The sequence below is a fragment of the Scyliorhinus canicula genome, chromosome 4, assembly GCF_902713615.1.
Source record: "Scyliorhinus canicula chromosome 4, sScyCan1.1, whole genome shotgun sequence".
In the NCBI taxonomy this organism is placed as follows: domain Eukaryota; kingdom Metazoa; phylum Chordata; class Chondrichthyes; order Carcharhiniformes; family Scyliorhinidae; genus Scyliorhinus; species Scyliorhinus canicula.
Genome location: NC_052149.1, coordinates 236,170,061 through 236,192,683, shown reverse-complemented (window position 1 = coordinate 236,192,683; position 22,623 = coordinate 236,170,061). Strand labels below are relative to the sequence as shown.

The 22,623-nt window shown below is 44.1% G+C and overlaps 1 protein-coding gene across 4 annotated transcripts in view; it reads left to right on the top strand.

Annotated features, from left to right (window-relative positions):
• Positions 1 to 22,623, top strand: part of LOC119965493 (protein diaphanous homolog 1-like) — a 421,840-nt gene that overhangs the window by 199,189 nt on the left and 200,028 nt on the right. For all 4 annotated transcript variants that reach the window (XR_005460521.1, XM_038796347.1, XM_038796349.1 and 1 more), the window contains 3 exons: positions 2,024 to 2,611; positions 13,025 to 13,139; positions 19,053 to 19,061. Coding sequence is in view for 3 of the 4 variants with exons in the window: in XM_038796347.1 (XP_038652275.1) it covers positions 2,024 to 2,611; positions 13,025 to 13,139; positions 19,053 to 19,061 (712 nt within the window). In the remaining variant the exon portion in view is untranslated. The remainder of the gene's footprint in view (positions 1 to 2,023; positions 2,612 to 13,024; positions 13,140 to 19,052; positions 19,062 to 22,623) is intronic.

Genomic DNA, 22,623 nt, shown 5'->3' with positions numbered 1-22,623 from the left:
CATTGAACTCTATCTCTCTCTCTCCTCACCAAATAGCCCCTCTTCTCAAGAATCAACCTGAACCTTGGTGGCATTTCCTGTTAGGCAAGTTAGGGTAACAAAACTGCCCGCAGTACTCCACAAGGGCTTCACCAAAGCAGCAATTTAATTGCAGCAAGACTTCCTTTCTGTTGCACTTTAATATCTCACCTTCAAGGCTAACATGCTGCTTGGCTTCCTAATTACTTGCTGCACCTGCATGTTAACGTTGCTGGTTCATGTACCAAGACACTCCAATTTCTGAGTTCTTGCTTTTGTAGCTGAGGTTGCCTGCAAAGCAGACGCGTGCTTGAACTAATGTTCTCATGCATTGACTAAAAGGTCCAAGAAATTTGCAAGTGGAACATTTGAGATCATTTCCATTTGATAGTAATGATTCACCAGGGAGCCTCCTGTGGTGCTGGCGGAATATGGAGCATCTGGTTCATATTGGGACTGTATTTGCGGTGTGTAATTTGGGAGGAGAAAATTAGTGTACGTGCTTATTGGCCATGTGAGTTCCATTAAAGAGCCAGTCTCACTCAAATCATGTTGAAATACCCGACTTTGAGAAAACGTTCAGAGTCATGGCAGCAACTTGTCCTTACATTTTAAAAAATGGGCCCTTCGGGGAAACTGGAACCCGACGGCTTGAGAAGCTGTTTAATAATATTTTGGAATCATGAAGCACAGAAGAAAGCCATTGGGCCCCTTATGCCTGTGCTAGTTCTCTGAAATCTGCTCCACTAACCTGTTTCCCATGACCATGCAAATGTTAATTTGCTGGAAGAACAGCATCTCACCTTCCCATTAGGCACCTTACAGACTTCTGGACTAACATTGAGCCCGACAACTTCAGACCATGAACTCTGTTCTCCATTGTGAATTCCTTCTCTCTCTCTCTCTCTCTCTCTCTCTCTCTCTTCCCCCCCCCCCCCCAAGCAAAGCCAGTCTGTATCTTGTTCTCACGTTTTTGCTTTCAGATAGCTCTGGCCTTTATTCTGCTATCAACACCTACCCTGGATCAACGCTTTATTCTTTAATAAAAGCAAAATAGTGCAGATGCTGGAGATCTAACATGTCTGGCAGCATCTGTGGTAAGGAAGCAGAGTTAATGTTTTGAGTCTGAAGAAGTATAATGTCTCCCCTGTATCGAGAAGACGAGCTGCTATCTCACTTGATTTTACACTCTTTCCAGCTAAGTGTGTTTCGCACCAAACTCTCTCAGCAAGTGTTTCATGTGCCAGTAGTTTATTCCTGTTGCAAAATTTCTTCCAGCCTTGCCTCTGAACTGATGAAACTGTGCCATGAAAGAACCCTATTTTGCCATTCATGTAATATTAGTGCATCAACTTGACTGAAAATATTGAGTCACGCGCATCTTGTTTAAAGTCTAGAGTCTGTTGAAGAAACAGTGGTCAAATTAGCATGCAAATTGGTACAGATCTTTGTCCAGCCTCTGTGGCTGTCTTTGTGCACAAGTAAAAGCACTCAGAAGTCATGGGATTATCTACCTCAGTTGGATATGAATCGATTGTTGATTAATGTTTTTTACTTCTTGTACAATTATTCTTGATTTGTTTAAATCATTAGTGTTAGTAAGAAGGCACCATCAAAGATCAGATCGTTAGCTTAAATGTTCGAAGTCTATTATGTAACTGAGTACTCTGCCCTTGGTGGACCTGGCAAAGTTCTGTATTTAGTTACCTTGACTAAAGTTGTTTTCTCCTCAAAGAAAATACATTTTCAGGTTTTTCTGTATTTTTGGTCCTTCTTACATTGTTCCTCTTGTTACTGTGATATGGACAATTAGACCTGTTGAAGACATTGTACCAATATTACTTGTGACTTTGAAATATTAATTTTGTGTTTCTTATCAAGTTATTAGATTTGTGTTTAATTCTAATGTAAGATATTTTTAACTTGATCAATTATTTTGTGAAAACTGCAATAGTTATTTAATTCTGTAACTTCATGAGTTGACAATGTGTTAATTTTGCCACAGCGTACGCAATTATCCAAGGACTTGGAAGATGCAAAGACAAAGTTGGCCAACATTCCAAAAGAGTTGCCCCCAGCACCTGATCAGATGAACAGGCCATCACCACCACCAGCACCACCTCTACCAGGCCAAACGGGAATACCTCCTCCACCTCCATTACCAGGCCAGATGGGAATTCCTCCACCACCGCCTCTACCAGGCCAAACGGGAATACCTCCTCCACCTCCATTACCGGGCCAGATGGGAATTCCTCCACCACCGCCTCTACCAGGCCAAACGGGAATACCTCCTCCACCTCCATTACCGGGCCAGATGGGAATACCTCCTCCACCTCCATTACCGGGCCAGATGGGAATTCCTCCACCGCCTCCGCTACCAGGGCAAGGTGGACCGCCACCACCACCTCCACTACCAGGACAAGGTGGGCCGCCACCACCACCACCACCACCTGGGTTCCCTGGAATTCCTCCTCCACCACTTGGATTTTTTGGCGCTCCTGTTGCTCCAGCTGCTCCCGTTTTGCCATTTGGGCTGGCACCAAAAAAAGAGTACAAACCGGAAGTCCAACTCAAAAGGCCTAACTGGCCAAAAGTAAGGATATCCTGCTTTCAATATTTTAAGTGTTGAACTAGCATATTTATTTGGTAGTTGCCATTGTTGTTTTGATGTTTTATTGGCAAATAATATAATCTGTCATTTTTATTTCAACATTTAACTTCAGAATGTTCGCAAATAATTCCCCTCTTTTCATAGCAAGCACATTATAATTACAAACACTTTGTGGTTGAGATTTTGCTCACCTGTAATACTAAACTAGTTTTTCTTGCTGATGGGTTCAAACTGCTCTTCCCTTGTGTGGGATACCTAACAACACCATAATATATTGTGCTCTGTTCACCATAACTTGTACTGTAGTGTATCTTCGCTTTAGCCTTTCTGCTCAGTTTTTTTTAGTTGTCATTTTGCCATATTTCTCTCTTACAGTGAAGTCACTTGCAATGTGATTATTGGTACTGAAGTTTTTGTATCTGATGCATTCCTCATCTCATAGATGGTGCATAGTCTTGGTTGAATCATGCCTCGCCTTCTGTTTAATCCAACCAAGTGCAGCAGTGGTCCCTTGCCAATGCTGTGACTCATGATCTATCTGAATTATTTCCACCCTCTTACACACCAGGGATACAATTCTATCTTGAGAGTTGACTTTTATGATTCAACTATCTCTTCCAACTGGAATTTGAATGATCTTGGTTAAAAATAAATTATCTTGCTTTGTTCGATGTTACTGTTAAGGCCAATACAGGTCCCTTGAGTTTCTAGATATTTCCAGATCTTTGACAAGATGTGGAATTGCATCCTCTCCCAAGGCTATTAGGCTGTACTCTAGTTGATGGCACTTAACTCAACTAGAGAATAGACTATCATCTCAAGTTAGATGGTTGTGCATTCAGGTCCTACTCCAACTCTCAAGCAGAAAATCTGCTGGCACTTCAGTACATAACTCAGTGACTTATGGCATATGTGCTGGAATTTGGCTGATATTCCTTAATTAAAATTAGCTAACATTTCTTTCCTGCCAAAATAACACCACCGAAACAGATTATTTTTCTGCCTGCTGTGACTTTTAGTCATAGAGGTCCACAGCACAAAAAAGGCGCTTGAGTCTGTCGCATCTGCACCAGTCAAAAACGACCACCTATTCTAATCCCATTTCCAGCACTTGGTTCACCTTGTCTGCCTTGGCATCACAGGTGCACATGGCAATGCTTCTTAAATGTTATCATGTTCTCTGCCTCCACCACCCTTTCAGGCAGTCAGTTCCAGATTCCCACCACCTGCTAAGTGAAAAAGATTTTCCTCACATCCCCTCCAAACCTTCCGCCCTTGCCTTAAATCTCTCTCTTCCTTCCTTTCCCCCCCCCCCCCCCCCCCCCCCCCCCCCCCAAGGTCATTGATCCTTCCATCAAGCAGAGAAGTTTCTTCCTGTCTATCTATGTCCCTCATAATTGTATACATCTCAATCATGTCGCCCCTCTGCTCCAAGGAAAACAACCCCGTCTATCAAATCTCTCTTCGTAACTAAAATTCTCCAGCCCAGGTGATATCCTGGTAAATCTCCTCTGCATCCTTTCCAGTGCTATCATATCCGTCCTAGAATGTGGATCCCAGAACGGCACACAATGCTCTAACTGTGGCCTAACGAAAGTTTATACAATTCCAGCATATCCTCCCATGCTCTTAAACTCTATGCCTTGACTAATAAAGGCAAGTATACCATATGCCACCTTAACCACTTTATCTACTTGTCCTGTGACCTTAAGAGACCGGTGTACATGCACACCAAGGTCCCTCTGATCCTCGATGCTTCCCAGGGTCCTGCCATTTATCACGCAACCAATTTTCATATAATCAATGAACTTACTGATTAACCTTCCTACATTTATGTCTAAATTATTTATATAAACCACAAACAGCAAGGACCCCAACACTGATCCTTGCAGCACCCCACTGAGCACCGGCATCCAGTCAGAAAAACACCCCTTGACCATCACCCTCTGCTTCCTGCCACTTAGCCAATTCTGGATCCAATTTGTCACATTTTCCTGGCTCCCATGGGCTTTTACCTTAGTCTCCCATGTGGGAAGTCATCAAAAGTCTTGCTGAAGTCCAAGTAGACTAAGTCCAATTCATTGCCCTCCTCTTACACACCTGATCACCTCTTCGAAAAACTCTAACAGACATGACCTCCCCTTAACAAAACCACGCTGACTGTTCCTGATTAATCCCTGTCTCTCCAAATGCAGATTGATTCTGTCCCTCAGAATTGCTTCCAATAGTTTCCCCACCACTGAGGTTAGACTGACTGGCCTGTAGTTTCCTGGTTTATCGCTTCTTTCCTCTTTGAATAATGATACCACATTGACTATCCTCCAATCCTCCAGCAGCTCTCCTGTGGCTAGAGCGGAATTTAAAATTATTGCCAGCGCCCTTGCTATTTCCTCCCTTGCCTCACTCAATACCCTGGAATACATTTCATCTGACCCTAGAGATCTATGTACTTTAAGCCTGCCAGACCACTCGGAACCACCTCATCTGTTAATTTATTTAATCTTATCGTAGTCCTTCTCCCTGATTACCCACATTATCCCTCTTTCTAGTGAACACCAACAAAAAGTATTCATTTAGAACTATACCTATGTCCTCCGGTCCATGCACAAATTACCACTGTGGTCCTTAATGGGCCCGACTCTTTCCCTAGTTATCCTTTTACTCTTAATGTACTTGTAAAACATTAGGATTTTACTTTATTTTACCTGCCAGTATCCTTTCATCTCCCCTTTTTGCTCTCCTATGCTGTTTTGAGCTCTCTATATCTGCCATAAGCCTCCCCTTTTCTCTTTATCCAATGCTGTATATCCCTCAGTACTGCTTGATGTATTGAACATAGCTGTATAATATTTGCTTAGATGTGCCTGCATGGGAAAGTGATTTATTTATGTGTGAAGTAATGTGAGATGTTAGTGAGAACTCAAATCATCTAGCCACCCTTTGCACTTTGTGTTACTTGGCAGTTGAACTGTAAATTATCATCTTTCTTTTCATTTTGCTTTTCCACTTCCCTACTTTTTCATCTCCTCCCCACTCCCCCCTCGGCATGCCTCCAGTACGGTATTAGAGAAGTTCTACATTGTCAGGTGCCATCTTTCAGACCTGGTATTAAAACAAAATACCTTCTGGCTTTCCAACTTGACATAAACCGTCACACAAAGACGGGCAGGGGTTGTTATCCCAAAGCTGTGCCCAATATTTATATCTGACTCAGCACTGTTAAAATAGCAAATTAATCATTTTCTTCTTGTTATTTGTGCGACCTTGCTCTGCGCAAAATTGTTGTCATATTTCCATACACCAGTACTGTGACTGGTGGTAGCTTGCTCAAGAGTATGTTCAAGCTGTAAATGGCTTTGTCATCTACTGTGAGCTTTTGTCATGACTAAAGAGTCTGATGCGAGATCAGCATTGACACCCATAATTGCCACCTCTGGGCACATTGGATGTTGCGAGTTTGGTGCAGGCGATTCTTGAAGCACGTTGAACCAAATTTATCTACAGGACAAATGCTCCCATTTCTTTTCTTTTCTAAGTATCTATAGAAACTCTGCCTATCTTTTTATTTCCAGCTAGCTTTCTCTCGTACTTTAATTTCCCCCTCCTTATTCATCTTTTAGTCATTTTCATATTCTGTCCAATTCTTGAGCAATTATATACTTTAAGTTTGGTGTTACCTAGCATTTTTATTAGTGACGGATGGTGGGTCCTCGCCTTTGGATTTTTGTATCTCGTTGGATGTATCTATTTTGTGCATTCTGAAATGTCTGTTTAAAAGTCTGCCACCGCTTCTCTCTAGCCCTGTTCCTTAACTTAATTTGCCAATTCACTTTAAACAGTTGTGCTTTCATACCTTCATAATATATCCCTTATTTAAGTTTAAAATACTAGTCTTGGACCTACTGTTCTCTTCCTCAAACTGAATGTTAAATTCAATCCAATTATGTTTGCCTGCTACCTCAGGGCTCCTTCACCATGCGGTCATTAATTAATCCCACCTCATTGCACAATACCAGGGGGGTCGGAGAATCGCCCGGGACCAGCGTCAATCCCGCCCCCGCCGTGTCCCGAATTCTCCGCCCACCCGAGATTCGGCAGGGGCAGAAATCGTGCTGCGCCGGTCGGCGGGCCCCCCACGGCGATTCTCCGGCCCGCGATGGGCCAAAGTCCCACCGCTGACAGGCCTTTCCTGCCAGCATGGTTTAAACCACCTCTGGTACCGGTGGGATTGGCGGCGCGGGCGGGCCCCGCGGTCCTGGGGGTGGGGGAGCGGGGTGATCTGACCCCGGGGGGGGGGGGGGGGGGTTGCCCCCACGGTGGCCTGGACAACGATCGTGGCCCACCAATCGGCGGGCAGGCCTATGCCGTGGGGGCGCTCTTTTTCTTCTGACCCGCCATGGCCTTCACCATGGCGGGGGCAGAAGAGACCCCCTCCCCTGCGCATGCGCCAGTATGACGTCAGCAGCCGCTGACGCACCGGCGCATGCCTGCCAGCGAAGGCCTTTCGGCCCCGGCTGGCGGGGCGCCAAAGGCCGTTCGCGCCGACCGGCCAGTGGAGCGGGAGCCACTCTGGCGCGGGACTAGCCCCTCAATGTGAGGGCTTGGCCCCTAAATGTGCGGAGAATTCCGCGCCTTTGGGGAGGCCCGACGCCGGAGTGGTTCACGCCTCTCCATCCCGCCGGGACCCCCCCGCCCTGCCGGGTAGAGGAGAATCCCGGCCCTGGTTCGAGGACCATCCAGGACAAAGCCGCCCATTGATTGGCATACCATCAACAAACTTGCAGCATCAAATCACAGTGGCAGCACTGCTTCCCTCCATCATCAGCGCACAGTGGCAGCAGTGTGTACTGTCTACAAGATGCACTCCAGGCCCTCTCCAAGGTGCCTTAAATAGAACCACTCTTCAAGCCAATCATAATCCTGACTTGGAAATATAGTGCCATTCCTTTACTGTCGCTGAGTCAAAATCCTAGAACTCCCTCCCTAACAGCACTGTGGGTGCACCTACACCACATGGATTGCACAGGGTTCAAGACAGCAGCTCACACCACCTTCTCAAGGACAATTGGTGATGGCTGATAGGAGCTGGCCTAGCCAGCAGCGCCATATCTCTTGAATGAATAGTTTTAAAAGTACACTCTGCAGGGAGGTGAAATGTTCCCTTTTGCTGTTCACTGATCCCTGCCGCACACTGGGCTTAGCTGAGAGGCTTGCCTGTTCAAATAGCCTGCAGATCTTCTTAGGTGAAAAGTGGTCAGTGATGTGTTTACCAAGAGACATGAAACTACACATCACTAGGAATCAAAATCTTCGGAAAGTTGGCATGGAAATCAGGATTTCAAAAGAACTTTTTTGATGGGAAAGTTGTTCATACACATTCAGTGATAGCTGAATTTTCAACACAAACTAACATCTAAATTAAGTGTAAATTGCAGCTGCTACATTGTAGCCAGTTGCATCGCATATAATTTGAGACGGGTTTTGGGTAATTTAAAATATAATGTATGGCTGGATCAGTGACTTTGATTAATTAAAAAGCAATTAATCCGAGAAAGAAGATAGAAAAATGTGATTAACAGATTATCAGAAAGCTAGGTACGCACTTGTTGAGTGTCAATTTTAATTTTAAAATTAATGAATAATAATTACTTGCATCTAAATGCTAAGTAATGCTTCACACAGACGTTATGATGACAAGCATTTCTAATAAACCTGGGACACAATTCTCTGGCCTCGTTGCGCTGTCGCTCAAGCACAACGAGGCAGGTGAATAGCGAGAGAGGCCGAAAACAGGAACCGCGCCAGGCAGCAAACCGTTTGCGATGGAACCAGCCAGCTCCCGTAGGTGAAATCGGGATCCTGGAGAGAAACCAATTATCACCACTTAAACCCTATTTCCATACAATTTATGGGAGTCCAATGGCCTCCCGTGATTCAGCGGCCTCCCCAGTAAATGGTCACACTGGTGCTAATTAGTACTCCTTTTTTAAAAAAAAAACATGAACCTGGCGGATGGGCTGCAGAGGAGGTGAGCAGTCATCTTCGCTCATAATAAGCTCTGGGGCACTGGGCATGCTGCCCTTGAGCTCGGGGGGGGGGGGGGGGGGGGGTGTTCGGCCGCCATGGGGCTAGGGATATCTGAGCTGGAGGAGTCGGACATATGCTGGTCTGCTATGCCAACCACTGGACCGTGTGTTCCCATTCTGGGGCCAAACCTAGCCCCTGCATATCTCCTCCACCAACCACCCCTAACTCCCACTGACTGCAGAGTCCTCTGGCCTTGCGGCAGAAGGCTATTTGCTAACAGGGAGATAGATGGAGGTTTGGGGGGTGCTGGTCATGTCTGGGTGGGTGGGTTTCGGTGGGCTGTGGGGGGGTTGTCATCTCAACCGTGCTGCCTTGTGTAAATTGTTGAACTGCCAGTCCCCTTCATCACGTTTCCCAAGCTAACGGCCATTACCATTTCTTCATAAGCGCCACTGGCTGCCCTGTGGCTCAATCTAGGACCCTCGAGGGAACAGGACATTCCTTCTGACCTCGACCGCATCTGTGAGCCTCCTCAGGTCCACGTCTCCAAACCTTAGGGCCGGTCATCAGGGACGTGGCTGTGAGCTGAATGGGGTTGGCTGTGCAAGTACTGAACTCAACCTTGTTAGGGGAGCTGGTGAGCGCGGTCCTGGCAAATCGGTTGACGTGCCTTCATTTGCAGCGTGAAACCCGTGGAGCCTCATTAAATGGACCAAATAATGTTGAATAGACTTGCCGGCATCATCGGGTCAAGCGCTGGGAAGCTCGCAGCAGTTCCCGCTTGCTTCTACGCTTGGAATTTGTTCCGGAGAATTGTGCCCTTGGTATTTTTTATAGTTAGCATTTCATTAATTTTCTCCTGCAAAGGCTTCTGCAACTCAGTTAACCTATCAAAAAGAAAAATTTTTTCAAAATCTGTTGCCTCAGAAAACTGTGCTAATGATGAAATTGGGGTTTTCTCTTGATTTTGTTTAGTTTATATTTTTCCTTCTCTTTCATATCTTTGAGTAAGCGTCCCAATTGGGCAATATGATTGTTTTGGTGCTGAACCAGTTCTTTTGCTGTGAGAGTTTTGCTCCTGATGAATGGAAGTAAGCTAACTCGGCAGGGGTGTGGGAACCAGGAGTAAGTATTAGAGAGAAATATCTCCATGCACAAATACTGGGAGGGACAGAGAGGACTATTATAGAGAAAAATAAGTTAATAGATGAAGTAGGAGAAAGATAGAAACAAATGTGCAGGGAAATCACAATGGGAAATTGTACAGGGAAATGACGGAGTGGGCGGCATGGTGGCGCACTGGTTAGCACTGCTGCCTCAATGGCAGGGACCCGGCTTGATTCCGGTCATGGGTGACTCTGGGAGTTTTCACGTTCTCCCCGTGTCTGCGTGGGTTTCCTCCGAGAGCTCCGGTTTCCTCCCACAGTCCAAAGATGTGCACATTAGATGGACTGGCCATGATAAATTGTCCCTTAGCATCCAAAAATGTGCATGTTGGATAGATTGTCCCTAATCAATGCACAGGGTTATGGGGATAGGGGCAGGAAAATGGGCCGAGGTAGAATGTTCTTTCGGTGGGGTGGTGCAGACTCGATGGGCCAAATGGCCTCATCCTTCACTGTAGGGATTCTGTGGAGATACAAACATTGTCGAATAGTTATAATGGGGGAACTTTTAATGTCAAATGTCGTCTTCAAGACTATAAAGAGGAAAAAGGTAGTAAAAAGGGGCTGGTTTAGCACAGGGCTAAAGAGCTGGCGTTTAAAGCAGACCAAGGGTGCTCCGGTTTCCTCCCACAGTCCAGAGACATGTGGATTGGCCGTGATAAATTGCCCTTAGTCACCAGAAAGGTTAGGCGGTGTTATTGGATTACGGGGATAGGGTGGAAGTGAGGGCTTAAGTGGATCAGTGAAGACTCGATGGGCCGAATGGCCTCCTTCTGCACTGAAGCAGAATGTTCTATGTTCTATCTTCTCTGGCCCCTTTCTGCTTTTTGAGACTGCTTGCATGTGGCCAGAGAGGAATTAAAAATTTGAGTCAGATCCCCTGTAATTTCCTCTTGCCTCCCACTTGTGAGAAAAGTTATAACTCGTGGAATAAAAGGGCCAGTAACAATGTGGATGTAAAATTGGCTGAGTAATAGGAAACCGAGTAACGGTCATTGGATATTTTTCGAGTTGGAGGAAGGTTTGTAGTGGTGCTCCCCAGCGATTAGATTGGGTTGCTTGCTTTTCCTGACCCACATTAATGATCTAGACCTGGCTGTGCAGGGCCAATTTAAAAGTTTGTGGATGATACAAAACCTGGAAGTATTGTGAATGATGCTGAGGATTGTGAGGTATTTTAAAAGGACATAGACAAGTTGGTGAAATGGGCAGATAAGTGGCAGATGAAGTTCAGTGCAGAGAAGTGTGAGGTGATGCATTTTGGTAGGAAGAACATGGAGAGACAATATAAAACAAGGGGTAAAATTCTTCAGGAGATGTAGGAGCAGAGGGACCTGGGTGTATATGTGCATAGATAATAGAAGATGGCAGGACAGGTGGAGAGGGCAGTTAACAAAGAATATCGTACTCTGATGTTTATTAAGAGGGATACAAGAGCAAGGAGAAAAATGCTAAAATTAGTGTACACTTGTGTACAGTTCTGGGTGCCACACTTTAGGAAGGATGCGAACACATTGGAGCAAGTACAGAAGAGGTTAACAAGAATGGTTCCAGGGATGAGAAACTTCAGTTATGAAGAGCCAAATGACCACCTCCTGTGCTGTAACAATTCTGTAATTCCAAATCCGATTTCTGCCAGTTGTATTGGCAACTGCTCCACCCCCATCCCCTCGCCGATAAATCTGTATATCTATGTATCATTCCACCGGATATTATCTCAACAGTGTGATGTAATTTTTTAAAAATCCAATTAAGGGGCAATTTAGCATGGCCAATCCACCTACCCTGCACATATTGGGATTGTGGGGGTGAGACCCATTGAGAAGGGCAGAATATGCAAACTCCACACTGACAGTAGGCTGGGATCGAACCCGGGTCCTCGGCGCCGTGAGACAGCAGTGCTGACCACTGCATCACCGTGCCGCCCTAGTGTGGTGTAGTTAAGATGAAACAACTTTTCTCTAATCCTCATCAGAATACATGCCAGACACCGTTCAGCTTGAAGACAGGAATGGAAAATCAATCAATCGCAGCAGTCCACGGCCAGAATTGACTCTGAATTTGTGAGTCAATAGCAGCCCTCTAGTTGAAAGACAGTGGGAAATACGGTATTGTGACAGACTACCAATTTTTAAATCATACTGTTGATTCATAAGATAATCACGAATGAGCAATGACCATTCAGTCCATTTAAATACATCCACCTTGAAAGATCCTGGGGGGATTCTCTGTCCCGCCGCGCATATTTTCTGGTGTGGCGCGCCCCTGACGTCAGCAGGATTCTCCGTCCCGGCAGCTGGCCAATGGGGTTTCCCATTGTGAGCACACCCACGCCATCGGGAAACCGTGAGCGAGCTGCTGGCGAAATAGAGAATCCCGCTGATGTACAATATTGCCCCCTATCTTTTGTGAATTCTAGTGTTCAGCTTTTTCTTATAGTTCCTGGGTTCAGTCTTGTTTCTATTCTTATTCCGAGGCCACTCTTTGTTATTAACTTCCTGATATCCCAGATTTTCCGTCAACTGGTTTCAACATGTATCTCTTTAGTTTTTTTTATAAATTTAGAGTACCCATTCATTTTTTCCAATTAAGGGGCAATTTAGCATGGCTAATCCACTTGCCTTGCACATCTTTGGGTTGTGGGGGCGAAACCCACGCAAACACAGCGAATGTGCAAACTCCACACAGACAGTGCCCCAGAGCAGGGATCGAACCTGGGACCTTGGCGCCGTGAGGCAGCATTGCTGATCACTGCACTACCGTGCTGCCCTTCAACATGTATCCCTTTTTACATCCTGGCTTGTTTAAGTTGACTTTCCTGATTTTCTATAGGCTTTAACCATTTTACTTATCTCTATAAAGTCACCTCTCCTATGCCCCTTTCCAGTCTGAAAAGCCAAAGGTTCTCCAATCTCGGCCTGTCATTTGGACCTCAGGACCAGGATTAGTTCTTTTGCATTTCCTCCAGACCTTGAATACCTCCTTTGTTTCTCTGCTGCTGAAAGTGGGCATCAAACTCAAAAGGGATGTATGCCTAGCGCACTATCGTTTAGATACACCCTTCTCTAACTTGTATCCTACCAGGTTATCCCTTCGTAATAACTAATCTATCGTCTCTGTAAATCAAGCCCTTTACAATGCTTTGATCCTTTTTTTTCAAAGTAGCTGGTTATATCATAAACGTATTCTTCTTTGCTTTCAGCTTGTGCCGAAAGATATGAATGAAAAGTGTTTCTGGGTCAAGGTGAAGGAGGACAAATACGAAAGTAAAGAGCTCTTTGCGAAACTCACTGTTGCATTCTCTGCACAGACAAAATGTAAGTAACTGGTTGGACTTTCAATTTGTTTGTTCAAATTTTCTCCTCCCAATTTAGATTTGAATTGATCAAGGCGAAGACTAAATCAGATTTTTTAAAAAAAGAAGCTAGATGTGAGGAGATAGAACCTTGGACGTGCTTAAATTGGGATCAATGGGCAAGAGTTTCATCAAAGCATTCCCAAGTTTGGCATCAAATTAGTGGGCTCTGTGTTTCTGGGGCTTGGAATGAAGGAACAGCAAATTTGACGACAAATGTTATAGAACCTAATTATATTGTCAAAATCTTTTCCTATTGCCAAATAATGGAATGGCTGGGGAGAATGGTTATTATTGCACTCAACACACATCTTCAAACTACAAAGCTTGGAAACGGAATAATGCCAGCTCCATTGTCAGAGAAGCTTGATCCTGTTAAATTTGGAAAACCACAGTTTAATCATACCAGATAGTAGAATAGTAATCTGCTGAATTATTCACAAGAAAGGGGGTTAGAAGGGCATGCTAACTGATGGCACATAACCACTATAAAATTTCCAAGGGCGATTATAAATACGACATTCCGACAATGGATATATCGTTAAACAAGTGATCCATTTTGCCTGCCAGACATGTACAATCACCACACGTTTTAAATTCCGTTCAGATTCCACGTCTGCTGTGGTGGATGAAGTGTGCATCTACCTATTCTATTGAGACCAAAAAGCTGATTTCGACTTCAATCCCTTACTTGATTAAACATCACAGTGCACTGGATATAACATTTCTTAGTCTCATCGATAGTATGTGTTTAATAAAGCACAGGAAACGCCATACCAAAATGTGTGCATGCTGTTGAGAATCCTACATCTTCATCTGAGCTCTTGAATTTCAGTGCAACGATGAAGGTCATTGCCTGTTGAAATGAATGCCAGACAGGTTAGGGGTAGACTAATTGACAGCACAAAATAACTTCGTAATGCAACACTACACTGACACTTTTACATTGGGTAGAATCAGAGAATAAAATCATAGAATCACTACAGTGCAGATCGTGGCCATTCGGCCCATCGAGTTTGCACCGACCTAGGCCCATGCCCCCACCCTATCCCTGTAACCCAGCAACCCCACCTAACCTTTTGGACACTGAGGGGCGATTTATCATGACCAATCCACCTAACCAACACATCTTTGGACTGTGGAAGAAAACCAGAGCACCTTGAGGAAACCCACACAAACACTGACCCAAGGCTGGATTGAGCCTGGGTCCCTGGTGCTGTGAGGCAGTAGTGCTAATCACTGTGTCACTATGCCGCCCATAATCCAAGAAATAGCTGAGGACTTAGAAGGATTGGTTGCACTTTTGTATTCTATCTGCTTTCTTGCACTAGCATCTGCTGTGAATTTCTGTCATCTTCAGTCTGGATCAGAGTCAGTGCAGCTGCCATTTTAACTGTTATTAAAACTGAAATGTGTTCACTACACACACTGCAGTAGTTTAAGAATCAGGATTACCATCACCTTTGCAGAAGCAACTATGGACAGGAAATAAATACCGACCTTGACAGCAGGACCCACATCCTGAAAATTAATTATGAAATGGGCAGCACGGTAGCATTGTGGATAGCACAATCGCTTCACAGCTCCAGGGTCCCAGGTTCGATTCCGGCTTGGGTCACTGTCTGTGCGGAGTCTGCACATCCTCCCCGTGTGTGCGTGGGTTTCCTCCGGGTACTCCGGTTTCCTCCCACAGTCCAAAGATGTGCGGGTTAGGTGGATTGGCCATGATAAATTGCCAATTAGTGTCCAAAATTGCCCTTAGTGTTGGGTGGGGTTACTGAGTTATGGGGATAGGGTGGAGGTGTTGACCTTGGGTAGGGGGTAGGGTGCTCTTTCCAAGAGCCGGTGCAGACTCGATGGGCTGAATGGCCTCCTTCTGCACTGTAAATTCTATGTAATTCTATGAAAGGAGTGCAAAGATGAAGTCTGGTCTCTGCAATGCTTTTTGGCCAGAGCATACTGTTGATCCGCCATCTTATCTGGCAGGGCGATACCAAATTCAGAAAGTCCTCTAATATTCCCTAATTCAGTAAACCATAGAATTATAACATTTACAGTGCAGAAGGGGGCCATTCGGCCCATTGAGTCTGCACCGGTCCTTGGAAAGAGCGCCCCATTTAAGCCCACACCTCCACCCCATCCCCGTAACCCAGTAACCCCACCTAACCATTTTGGGCACTGGCAATTTAGCATGGCCAATCCACCTAACCTGCACATCTTTGGAGTGTGGGAGGAAACCGGAGTACCCGTAGGAAACCCACACAGACAACGGGCAGACTCTGCACAGACAGTTACCCAAGCCGGGAAATCAGCCCGGGGCCTGGAGTTGTGAAGCAACAGTGCTAACCACTGTGCTATCGTGCCACCCAATCCAATGTTGGGGTTCACATGCTGGGTCAAAGTTTCGCTCTTTACATTGAGATATCGGTTGGAGTGTGCATTAGGTTATTTTTGTTTCATCAGTGGATGTGGTTGATACTGTGGCATGGCCATATTTATTGCCCATTCCTAGTTGTCCCAAGAAGGTGGTAGCAAGCTTCTTTCTTGAGTAGTAATTGTATTTCCAACAGGTAAGCAACTTCTGAGGGCATTCAGACAGTGTGATGTGTAAGACAAACCCCTCTGGGTGGGGGAGAGATATGAATGGTCAACATAATCAACAAATCTCCATAGAGTTTGAACAGAAATCACTGTGGGATCTTTATCTCCGATTTTATAAAGATCAGAGAATGCTGGAAAATCTTCAGGACTGGCTGCGTTTGTAGGGAGAAGAGTTTTCGAGTCCATATAACTTTGTTGGAACTAAAGGGAATGGAAACTGTATTGGATTGTATACTGTATAAAATTACAGCTCCTCACACTCTGCTTCCTGTAAGGATTCCACCTCCTCACAGTTTCTCCCCCTGCTTCACATCAGTTCTAATGATGCCACCTTCAAAATGGCACTTCTGGCCTCAACATTGAGTTCCACAAGTTTAGAACATAGAACATAGAAAAATACAGCACAGAACAGGCCCTTCGGGAACTTTTGTCCTAGATTAAGAACAAATTAATCTACACCCCATCATTCTACCATAATCCACGTACCTATCCAATAGCCGCTTGAAGGTCCCTAATGATTCTGACTCGACTACTTCCACAGGCAGTGCATTCCTTGCCCCCACTACTCCCTGGGTAAAGAACCTACCTCTGACATCCTCCCTATATCTTCCACCATTCACCTTAAATTTATGTCCCCTTGTAATGGTTTGTTCTACCCAGGGAAAAAGTATCTGACTGTCTACTCTATCTATTCCCCTGATCATCTTATAAACATCTATCAAGTCGCCCCTCATCCTTCTCCGTTCTAATGAGAAAAGGCCTAGCACCCTCAACCTTTCCTCGTAAGACCTACTAACAGTAGATTAAAATTTAATCTGACCTTTCTCCTCTACCATGACGTTTTTATATCCCAAACATTTTTGTTCCTTTCCAAAAACCCTTCCTCCCCCACCGGGCCACCTGTCACTTGTTCTTAAATTTTGCTACAGCTTTGTTGCAATCACTCCCAGCTCCCATTGTCATCCCCCTCATACAATACATAATTCAACAAATGACTCCCTCTGCTTCGTTCTGAGTAAGAGTCATACCGTCTTGAAATGTTAACTCTATGTTCTCTCCCGACAGATGCTGCCTGATCTGTGTTTTTCCAACATTGTTTTTTTTTTCCTGATCCCAGCATCCAAAGTATTTTGCTTTATTTATCAAGATCTGCATCACTATCTCATAAAATGCCTCCAAATTGCAATGCCGGCTCCTACATGTAATATTCATCATAGAAACATTGTGCATATGAAATTAACCAACTTTAATCATATCCCATTGTAATCCTCTGAATGGAAATGGTATTAAAAGGATGCCCAGCCATGCCACTTCAATAGTGAAATAAACAGGAACAGTTGAAAATTCACTTTGCTTTCTAGCCGCTCCTGATAACAGTCGTTAAGGACTATAACCATTACCATCGTTTTGCTAGTCTTGCATCTTGCCAGTCCTCTGTGACGCATCCATATCTTTTTGTTCGGATTCTTGGCTATATTCTGATCACATTGTTTTCCCATCAGCTTGTTCCTGTTCTAGCAGAAGGCTATGGAAGCCAAATCATTGAGTGTCTTTAGGACAGTGATGGATAGGTTCTTGATTAATCAGGGATTATGGGAAGAAGTCAAGAAAATGGGGATGAGAAATATATCAGTGATCGTTGAATAGCAGAGCAAACGCACTGGGCCGAATGGCCTAATTCTGCTCCCATATCTGATGGTGTCATGGTTTCAATTGCCTTCCAGTGAATTCCCTTTAATTGTATTGTAGTTCATTTGTAAATATTACATGTTGATGTCCATCTTTAGTGAAACTAGAGTTTAATTGAATGATCGAGAATATTGTTTCAACGTGCACAATATTATCTCAGTTATTTCTATTCTATCAAATGATAGAACAGTTCTAAGAGCAGAGGAATTAGGAGCAGGAGGAGGCCATTTGCCCCCTCGAGCCTGATCTGCCATTTGATAAGATCATGGCTGATCTGATTGTGACCTATACTTCCCTGCCTTACTCCCAATATCTTCTGACTCCCTTGCCAGTCAGACATTTATCTAACTCGACCTTGAAGATATTCAATGACCCTGCTTCCACTGCTCTCTATGGAAGAGACATGAAAGAAAAGATTTCTCTTCATCTCCGTTTTAAAAGGGAGACTTTTTATTTTTAAACTTGTCGCCTAGTTCCAATCTCTCCCACAAAGAAAAACATCCTTTCAGCATCCACATTGTCAGAATCTTGCATGTTTCACAAAGGTCAACCCTCATTTTTCTAATTTTCAATGGATACAGGCCCAACCTGCCCAGCATTTCCTTGAAAGCCAACCCCTTTGTCCCAGGAATCCGTCAATTGAACGTTCTCTGAACTGCTTCCAATGCAATTATCATAAAAGAATCCTCGAATCGCTGCAGTGCAGAAGGATACCATTCGGCCCACTCCCCTATCGTCATAACCCCACCTAATCTTTGGACCCTAAGGAGCAATTTTAGCATGGCCAATTCACCTAACTTGGACTGTGGGAGAAACCGGCGCACCCGGGGGAAACTTCACAGACACGGGGAGAACATGCAAACTCCACAGATAGTGACCCAATGGTGGACTCAAACCCAGATTCCTAGCGCTGTGAGGCAGCAGTGCTAACCACTTGGTATTGGCCAAAGCTGTACATACTAGTCCAGATACAACACCCTGCACCCTAACAAAGCTTCCCTACTGCTATACTCCTTTTCCCTTGCAAGAAATTACATTCCTTTTATCTTCCCAATCATTTGCCACACCTGCATATTAACATATTTCTGATTCACATACCAGGATATCCAGATCCCTCTACCGTTGAGTTCTGCAATCATTCTCCATTTACATTAAATGCTGCTTTTCTATTCTTCCTGCCAAAGCGAGCAAGTTCACAGTTTTCCAGATCAATTTTAAATTTAGCAGCAAATTATCTCCCTGGTATTGAAAAGTTACTCTAATGGGCTGGCTTAGCACACTGGACTAAATCGCTGGCTTTTAAAGCAGACTTAGGCAGGCCAGCAGCACGGGTTCAATTCCTGTACCAGCCTCCCGAACAGGCGCCGGAATGTGGCGACTAGGGGCTTTTCACAGTAACTTCATTTGAAGCCTGCTGGTGACAAATAGCGATTTTCATTTTCATTTCATTTAATGATCCAACTTGCATTTCTGTAGCTCAACAGGTTGAAGTTTTATTTGTAAAATGGTATTGTGCTCTGGTACTGACGACGACTTTCCTTTCCTTTTCCTGCTTTGAATTTCTCCACAATGGTGACCTGTGCAGCGAGTAAAGGTAAGATCATGTTTTATTTTTTCAAAACTGGTTTTGTCGATATACTTGGTGGTTCCTCAAGCACACCGGTATTGCAGCTTCTTGAGCAGACTGAAGCTTTTGAGAGCTGCAAGAGAGGTTCCATGCACCGCGACTGAGCATGTTTAGAAACAGCTGGCCCATTATTTAGCTTTTGGATTGCACGTTTCAAGTATGAAAAAGAAAACTGGAAATGTTTAATACAAATAGCTAAAAAAGACCAATTTGGTCAAATAATTGGGCACAAAAGTTTAAAAAGAAGTTGCTGGAAACTCCAATCTGAATTTACTTCATGTGGGAGGGAGCTAAGCCAAAATAAATCCGTTTTGATTGCTTTCCTCATCCTTGAGGGATTATCTAATTTATGAGTCTGGAACAAATCTGTTCTTCATATTTCTTATCCTGACTTTATTGAGAGTAATATTGGATTGATTATGCTATTAGTTGCTATTTAATAACGTGTGTTATCCAAACCGACCCAGTAGTTTAAAAAGGAAGCCTTGACTAAAGTATTGACTGGCTGAAATTTCATTTTGTTCCATTTTGTTTTTGCTGGATGTGATTGATATTGAACCATTCACTGCAGTCTTGAACATTCATTTAGATCTTCTTTTATTGTTCCATCGCAATGCCTGGTTTGCATAAAATGGTAAAATTTAAATGAAAGTAAATTAATCCAAACTCTTTATTGTTTTCCTTTCATTGTCATTAAACCACGAGAAAAGTTGCCTACTGGGGAGATGTTTGTAATAACTGATCTCAATTTAATTAGCTTGTGTTGAATAATTGTACGCCTGCAAGCTTGTGGTGAGTTTAGTTTTTGTTTAAAGGTGAAAGCTAATGAACAAATGTTTATTTATTTGGAGAATTGGTCTGTATTGGCATTAAAGTACAGCTGAGGCGTGAGTGTTTTTTCTTGTTTCGGATTATATTTATTTGGTAAATATGGCTGGATCTGGTTCTTCAGATTTAACCTGACTCCAGAACCAGGCGGAGGGCAATTCCTTGGAGGAGAGGATCTTGCTCTGCTTCAACTTTGAGTAAATGTGGATCTTCACATTATTTTATGACACGAAGCGACTTTGAGAGTTGCAACGCTACTTAACTTGTGGAGTGTGAATATCCTCCAAGGGCGTGTATGCTGTGGCTAGCCATGATATATTCTGTTTATAAAGCTTGTAGAGTTTTTCATTTTTGGGACAGGAAGAGGGTTTATTATTTACAGATGAAGAAATCATTTGAAGCTGCTTTGTAATGATGCTGTAATATTCCACAGCAATTCCAAATCAGAGTACAAACTTGTTTACATCTTTGTCACAACGTATATTTCATTCAGTATATGCATTTAACTATGCACCTGAGAAATTGCGCAGTTTCATTGTGTGCATTTTGCATGGTTCTGCTCAAACTTTCTTTGCTGCTATTTGAAGAAAAGTTATGAAGTAGAGAAACTTCACATAGCTCATTAATAATTAGGTTGTGTGATGGAACACAGCAGAATTCTGAGGCTTGGATAGCAATTCAAATGTGAGAATTTAGCTTCAGTGTGGTTTGGACAGTATTCAACAGTATTTAACTCCACAAGCTAAAGATTTAACACCAAATTGAACTTCATCCGAAGGAAGTGGGGTTGTATGTGGGAGCTGACTGGAGGGGTTCATTGTATCAATTGGGTTCATAAAAGGGCCTGAATGCCTGACACTTGTGACATTTCAGTGGTATCTTCGCTGAGTACCCTGTATTTAAAATGGGGGTAAACCCCCTCATTGTTTTCAAAGCTACCCTTTGTTGTTTCCTCTGAGCAGGCTAGCTATTGCATCTGAACTGTCATTGACATAATTCCACAACCCATAAGGATCTGTACACATTTTCAGTAAGATTTGTAATATGCACTTAAATGTACCTCTGTGTCCATGTTGCCAGCTTGTGACAGAGAGCTTATTGTTCACTGCAGTCAGACTGTTTTACCAGCTAGAACAGTCTGCATATATTTGACTTTAATTGTCAGTGTTGTTTATCAAAACAAAGCAGCTTTTTCAAGGACTTTCGTTCTGGAGAGAACCTGTCCGTGCTTCATGTTTGAAACACAAATATCCTGATCTGTGGTGTTTGACTTTGTAACGACAATTTCAAACGATAAATTTATCTACATGTTTTCACTAGCCAGATAACCAAAATATGATCTGTTTTGACCATCCCATTTTAACAGACTCTTGCTTTTGGTGCATGGGGAAAATAAGTTATTTTTCTAAATATTCTTTCTCCTCCTATTGCTTATACAGCACCAGATAGTCCAAATAAATGAGAGGGAGGGGAGTTGTGGGGGTGGGGAGCCCTGTTGGCAGGGAGGAAATCAGCGAAATGCATGTTTACTTTCAAGGTGCTTTGAAACAGCTAATTATAAGCTCCCCACCCCCTCTCCATTGTCCCCTATTGGCCTGTTCCTTAATCTACTGCCCCATCCTGTGTCTCCTGTCACTGCTGTGTGGAGGAACAGATTGCCACAATTTAAATAAAATTGCAGCACGAGTGCAACATTCCATTCCCTCCACATTGGCAGGCCTAGCTCACAGTAAATGATGGCTCCATTGCTGTGGCATCACCCACTCTATCTCCCAAGGCCTGAGGGCACCAATTCTTTCCAATGCAATGTCTTTATCCAATGATCAAGGTACACACTCTCCCTTTACAAGCCTTCCCTCTCTCTCTCTCTCTCTTCAGTCCCTCTGCCACCCCAAGCAAACATTTCTGGACTAATGACCTTATGAATGGATAGATTGGGTCAGAACTGCCCCCCCCCCCCCCCCCCCCGCCTTTGCTCCACCTGCCCACAATTTTAAACTGGTGTCCCCTATTCACCTCTGCTTCAGACCATCTTGAACTTCCATTCCCCATTGAATTTCTTGGATTCCCCTTTATCCATGTTTCTCCTACCTTTCTTTGGCTAGCCTCCACCACCCACCATCCCCAATCCCATACCACTTTCACCTGTTTTAACACGTGACCACATACTGTGAAAACCCATCTGATCCTTTAGGGAAGGAAATCTGGCCTGGCCGACGCATGACCCCGGGCGCAATGAAAGGTGGCTGACTCTTAAATGCCTTCTGAAATTTCCCAACAAGCCACTCAATTGTAGCACACCACTAGAAGTGAAACTAGGCGGACCACCTGGCATTGACCTAAGCATCAGAAACAAAACAGCCCTGTCAACCTTTCTAACATCTGATATCTTGTGCCACAATTGGGAGAGTTGCCCCACAGAATAGTCCAGCAACAGTCTGACATAGTCGTATTCACGGAATCCGAGCTCCCAGCCACCACCATCCTTTGTTATGTCCTGCCCCACTGACTGGACGGATCAACCAGAGATGGTGGCACAGTCAGGAGGAAATTGCCCTGCGAGCCCTCGACATAGACTCTAGGTCCTGTGAAATCTCTCGGTATCAGGTGAAATATGGGCAACAAAAACTCCAACTTATTCCCACCTACATCCCCCCCACCCCGATGATTAATCTACAACTAAGGAGTCACTGTTTAAAAA